General features: G+C 38.8%; 1 protein-coding gene across 1 annotated transcript in view; it reads right to left on the reverse strand.

Annotated features, from left to right (window-relative positions):
- LOC110288600 (zinc finger protein 69-like) overlaps positions 1-6,440 on the reverse strand; it is a 33,133-nt gene that overhangs the window by 16,615 nt on the left and 10,078 nt on the right. Inside the window, exons 2-3 of the mRNA XM_021154902.2 lie at positions 2,309-2,435; positions 2,046-2,106 (exon numbers count right to left, since the gene is read on the reverse strand). Of these exons, the coding sequence (XP_021010561.1) occupies positions 2,046-2,106; positions 2,309-2,435 (188 nt within the window). The remainder of the gene's footprint in view (positions 1-2,045; positions 2,107-2,308; positions 2,436-6,440) is intronic.

Genomic DNA, 6,440 nt, shown 5'->3' on the forward strand with positions numbered 1-6,440 from the left:
GGGTTTCTCTCCAGTATGTGTTCTTTTATGAAATTGGAAACTACTGAGTTGTGCAAAGGCTTTACCACATTGATTACATTCATAGGGTTTCTCTCCAGTATGTGTTCTTTTATGACATTGGAAACTACTGAGTAGTGCAAAGGCTTTACCACATTGATTACATTTATAGGGTTTCTCTCCAGTATGTATTCTTTTATGACGTTGGAGATGACTGTGTTGTGAAAAGGCTTTACCACATTGATTACATTTATAGGGTTTCTCTCCAGTATGCATTCTTTTATGACGTTGGAGATGACTGTGTTGTGAAAAGGCTTTACCACATTGATTACATTCATAGGGTTTCTCTCCAGTATGTATTCTTTTATGACATTGGAGACTACTGAGATGTGCACAGGCTTTACCACATTGATGACATTCATAAGATTTCTCTACAGTACTTTTTCTTCTATGACGTTGGAGATGACTGCATTTTTTAAAGGCTTGACCACATTGATGACATTCATAAGGTTTCTCTCCAGTATGGGTTCTTTTATGATATTGAAGATGACTGGGTTTTGGAAAGGCTTTACCACATTGGTTATGTTCATGTGTTTTCTCTCCAATTTGTCTTCTTAAATGACACTGAAGATGACTGGGGCATGAAAAGGCTTTAGAACGTTCATTATATTCATAGATTTTCTCTCCAATATGTTTACTTACATACCTGCAATGAAAATTGGCACATGTGATATGTTTACTACATTAATTTCCCTGTTCAATCATTTCATCAAAATGAATAAAGTTTACAAATTGGTCTACTTATAAAGATGTACCAGATCATCTGGTTTTATCACTTTATATGTTCATGGTGTTCTCCCTCATTATGGGTTGTTTTGCATNTTTCGAGATATCTGTGATGGTTATTACATGGGTGACATTTATAACATCCTTTTTATATGGGATATTTATATGATGTATTTCATCTATATGAGGAAAATGGAAGAACTCAGAGCTTTATAACACTAATTGCTTTCATAATTTTTCCTGTAGCGTAATTATACCACATTTGACTGTGAACCAGGACAAACAAAAGAATTTCCAAATTCCTAGTACCCAAAAAGATTTTCTACAGTGTGAGGTTGGAGAAGTTCCCAGTAAATTGAGAAAACCAATTGATTGCAAACGTTTATCATATTCAGAATGTCTACCAAAGACAGAATCTGACATATTTTCTCAACTGTTCTGGGATAGAAATCAGTACATTGCTTCTTTCAATATCCCTATGCTCACATGGCTTTTATCCATTGTGACACAATACATATATTAAAAGAAGAACAACAGATAAAAGATTTCCACATTGCATTCACACTGTTTGACTTTTTGTTCCGCATAGACATGTAATATATGAATTAAGGTTTCTCCTATGACAACACTCTTGACTCTCATAAACTGTACCCTAAACAAATGGTCAATTTCAGTATAAGAATATGAGTATAACCAACTTTCCCATGGATTATTTGCTTATCAGAAGGTTTTGGATATATATTTATCACTATTTGATGTGCAATATCTAAGTCTTGTAAGTCTATACACATTGTCAGATCATTATAGCTCTAATAGAGGTACAAATTGAATAAAGGTATCTCTTAAGGCAATGTTTCCTTTTTTTTTTTTTTTTTTTTAAAGAGGAATGCTTTGATAGATAAATCAGATAACTACATCGAGGCAGAACATTTTTTAAGAATATTATAATTAGGGCTGGAGAGATGGCTCAGTTGTTAAGAGAGCAGACTGCTCTTCCGAAGGTCCTGAGTTCAAATTCCGGCAACTACATGGTGGCTCACAACTATCTGTAACAAAATCTGATGCCCTCTTCTGGAGTATCTGAGGACAGCTACAGTGTACTTACATATAATAATTAAATAAATCTTTAAAAAAAATGATATTATAATTATAGTTACACTTGAAGTATCGATATTTTACACTCCTGCTTTTCTTTAGAACTTCTATAACATAGTAAAATTTCCTCAGAGGCATAATTGCATAAGCTTGCACATGAAAATTACCTTTCATTTCTTCTTGAACTTTGACAATGTCTTTCAATATGATGGTTTTCCCAAGTGTAGCCTAAAAGACAGTACCAGAAAAATGAATGATATAGTATTGGAAATAAGGCAAAATTCAAGGTACTGTGAATTTTCACATCACTGGACACTATTGATTCAGCTCAGTCTCCCTTGTTCTCAATTGAAATAACAAAGCACCATCATTCACCAAGAGACACGTCTTCCCACTATTTTGAAAAGCAAAAGAAAATTCACAGTCATACCTATAACAGTGAGGTTCCAGTAGGTCTCCAGCATCACATCTTTGTAGAGACTCTTCTGGGAAGGATCCAGNAAATTCCACTCTTCCCCAGTGAAGTTCACATGCACATCATCATAAGTCACTGCATCCTAAAATATCCCATACATGTGTACATCACAAAACACAGTACTGACATCACTGTAAAGTAAATGTATGCTTCCTTCACCATATATTCATGTAATTCTGGTGCTTCCTCCACTGACTTCTTGACACAGAAGTTATAATCTAAGTACCATAACATTTTGAAGGAAATTGAGTTGAAGGTTCACCTGTGTTGCTTTTGAACATTTTAAATAAATAGGAAAAAGTCTTTCAAGAGGAATTCCAATGAGAGGGAGATGTTGGGTGAAACAGATCAACAGTACTGAGGACACATCCCAGAAATTGTAAGAAGAATCACTAACGAGAAAAATCATGGACAATCAGGGTGTATTTGTTCATGTCTTTAATCCCAGAGTCATGGGCAGGTATATGTCATTGAGCTGGATCCCAGTCTGTTCTATGTAACACATTCCAGGACAGCAAAAGTTACATATTAAGACCCTTACTCCACTGCAAAAATCAACCACNGAGACAAAAATGATAGAAAGAACTCTGTTGTTTCCTACAGTTCCTACAAAGAAGTATACATTCCCTGCCCTTCTGTACTCATCTTACTCATCTAGCAGAAACAGGAAGTGTACTGGATTAAACTGCAACTTCAGTAAAACTTTCCTGGAAATCAAGGCACATTTAATAGACTAATGGACAGATGAAATTATTAGTAATATAAGTGTTGAACATAAAAAGCAACATGAAGCAGGAGAGAGTGATAACTCAGGTGTGGAAAGCTCTTGCTGGTCTTCCAGATAATGGCGGTCAATTACTAGCATTTACGTGACCCATGGCTTTATGAACAGGAGTTCTGAGTCCACCTTCCAACAACACTAATGATGAGGCACACATGATACTCATATTCACGCACACAGGCAAAACACTCCTATTTATTTAAAAATTTCAAAACAAACACAAGAGTTTGGGGAAACGTCAACACCCAGAATCCAATGACTCTGAAGCCTCAGGCAGTATTGATGTCATGAGCATATGCCATCCTAAAAAATAGACTATAACCTATGTGCCCACGGGGTACATAGGGGGCGCCAACCCCACTCAAAGGAGAAACAGAAGAGACTGGGAGAAAGGAGTCTGTGAGGGCAGGGACCTAGAGTAAGGACAGTGATCAGGGTGATAATGAATATCTAAATTATAAGATAAACAAAAAAGAAAGGAAAGAAAGAAAAAGGAAATTTTTGAGCATATATACACTTTCATCTTCGCCAAGAAGAATCTAGAAAGGCTCCTGCACTGTTCGAATGTCTAAAGTCTCTGCTGACACTCAGACAATATCTTGACAGCCACATCTTGCAATATCAGAAAGCAAGTTATATTTTTCTAAAATAAAATGGCACTGAATACCCCTTCCCATTCCAATCAATAGGAATGTGCACATAGGGAGAGAAGATTGAACAAAGGCAAGAAAAACAGCAGGGCAAACACCAAATCCTATAGTTTTGTCTCAAACACATTGGACCTCAATTCCTGAAGGCATAGATAGTGCTCTTTTTGTAACTTCTCATACATCTCTCAGTTTGGGTACTTCATCTCCCTGTAGCATCTCTCCAAGGCAGATTTCTCAATGCGTTAGTTTTCTCCACAATCTGTGGTCACAAAATGCAACTCAAGCATCAACCTCACCACTTAAATGCAAGGAACTCAAACAGTCTTCCCTGGGATCCTGACTTTGTCAAAAGATGGCTGGAGTGGTGCTAAACTGAAACCATAGAGAAAGAATCTATGACCATGGTATTTTCATCTTTCAGTTTCCAGAAGCGATCAATATGGATGATCCTGTGAAGTTTGGCTTCTACATTAATGGACTCTGCCTCGCTTGGACCACATTTGCAGCAGGTTTTGTTTAAGGTTCTGTCCTGGGATGAGGAAACACTGTGAATACTCCTCCCATTAATTTAAAACACAGCAAGCAGGAGGAAGTACTACACTCAGGGTACCTTCATAGGCGCATACCCACAAGGGCATTTGCTCTACTAAGTTCATAGCCACTTTATTCATAGCAGTTAGAAACAGGAAAGAATGCAGATGTTCCTCAACTNAAATGTGGACACAAAAACCATGTTTCATTTACAAGATGGAGTGCTATTCAGGTATAACAAACAAGGACATCATGAATTTTGCAGAGAAATGGGTAAAACTAGAAACAAATATCTGGAATGAGGGAACTGAGGCCCAAAAGGACATGCATGTACATACTCACTTACAAGTGAATAATAACCATGAAGTACAGAATACCCACAGTGCACTTCATAGACCGAAAGATACTAAAAAAGACAAGGCACAAATGAGCATAGTTGAATCTCACTCAGAAGGGGTTAAGAAAGAGACAGAAGAGGCAGATGGAAGGGAGAGAACTGGATGGGATAGTAGGTAAGAAAGAAGAAGGGGAGTGTTAGGAACAGGTGTGATAAGAGACAAGGGAAGGCCAGAGAGCCAGGAAAATGAAATGAAATCAGCAGATGCTGGGAGAGAGTGGGGTTAGGGTGGGGGTATCTGTGGAATGTGCCTGAGACTATGAATGGGAGGGCACAAATGCGGCTAGGGAGGTGATCTTAGCTGAGATATATAGCATTGAGTTATGGACCATGAAGAGGTGACATGTTGCAATCAGGCAGAACCTGCAGTGAAGTGTTCACTACACCAAAAAAACCAAAAACCTTTCCTCCCAAAATTTGTTCTGTCTGCAAGTAAGGCAGGCAGAAACTTGAAACAGAGACTGAAGGAATGGCCAAACTATACCCTGCCCAACTGGTAACCCATCTCATGGGCAAGCACCAAGGCTGGCATTACTGAGGATAATTTGTTATACTTGCAGATAGTAGCTTAGCATCATTGNCCTCTGAGNGTCTCCATCCAGCATCTGACTGAAACATATGCAGAGACCCACAGCCTAACATTGGACAGGGCTCAGGGAGTATTTTAAAAGAGTTGGGGAAAGAATTGACGGCCTCTGTAGGAATAGGAAGTCCATGAGAAGACCCTCAGAGTCAACTAACCCAGAACATAGGAGACTCTCAGAGATGGAGCCACCAACCAAAGAGCACACACAGGCTGGGACGAAGGCCCCCACCATATATGTATGTAGTGGATGTGCTGCTCAGTCTTCATGGGGTCCCCAACATCCAGAGCAGGACATGTCCCTTAAGCTGTTCTTGTCTGTGCAAACTGGGCTGCTTTGTCTGACCTCAGTGGGAAAGGATGTGTCTTACCCTGCAGAGACTTGACATGCCATAGTTGGGGGATACTCAAGTGATTCCCACCCTCCCTGGGGAGATAAAAGGGAGTCAGTGATGAGGGACTGTGGAAGGTGGAATGGGGTGGGTGTACCCGATTGGAATGTAACTTGAATAAAGAAATAGGAAGATTGAACAAATACTTATCAATAGAATAAAAATATACGAATCAGGCAATAATTTTTACTCAATACTCAATATCTCAGGGCATAAGCCATGTACAAAAGTTCCGTTTTTTTGTTTTGTTTTGTTTTTGCCAAAATACCACACAGATGACCTCTTCCTAAAGTTTTCAGTCTATTTTCCACTGAAATAGTATGACCTCAACCTCGTGTCACTGCATTACTGTCAACACTCCAATCTTCCAGACCCTACAGGAACAACCGATTGAGCTCCATGTACAGCTTTCTATGACTTTTGCCATCTCAGTTTCTGATATTTTCCATATTCCTTCAAAAGAGACCATAGGTTCTGTCCAGCAGCAAAATCAGCTTTTGAAACAATTGCTGTTGTTGCTGTTGTTGTTGTTTTTCTACCTTGCAACTCTGCTGATGTGATTGTTTCCTCTGAGCAGAAGCATCTCAGGTAATAAATGTTTGTTTCACATGGTTCTGTCAGATCACCGCCCATCCTACTGGGAGCTCAGACTAGAAACTGAAGCTAGAAAATGAAGGCAAAAACATTTGACAAACACTACTTCCTGCTTTGCTTTCTTGCTTGGTCACTCTCTCATGCTCTGTAGCCTCCCTC

This window comes from Mus caroli, unplaced genomic scaffold (genome assembly GCF_900094665.2).
Source record: "Mus caroli unplaced genomic scaffold, CAROLI_EIJ_v1.1 scaffold_14150_1, whole genome shotgun sequence".
NCBI lineage: Eukaryota > Metazoa > Chordata > Mammalia > Rodentia > Muridae > Mus > Mus caroli.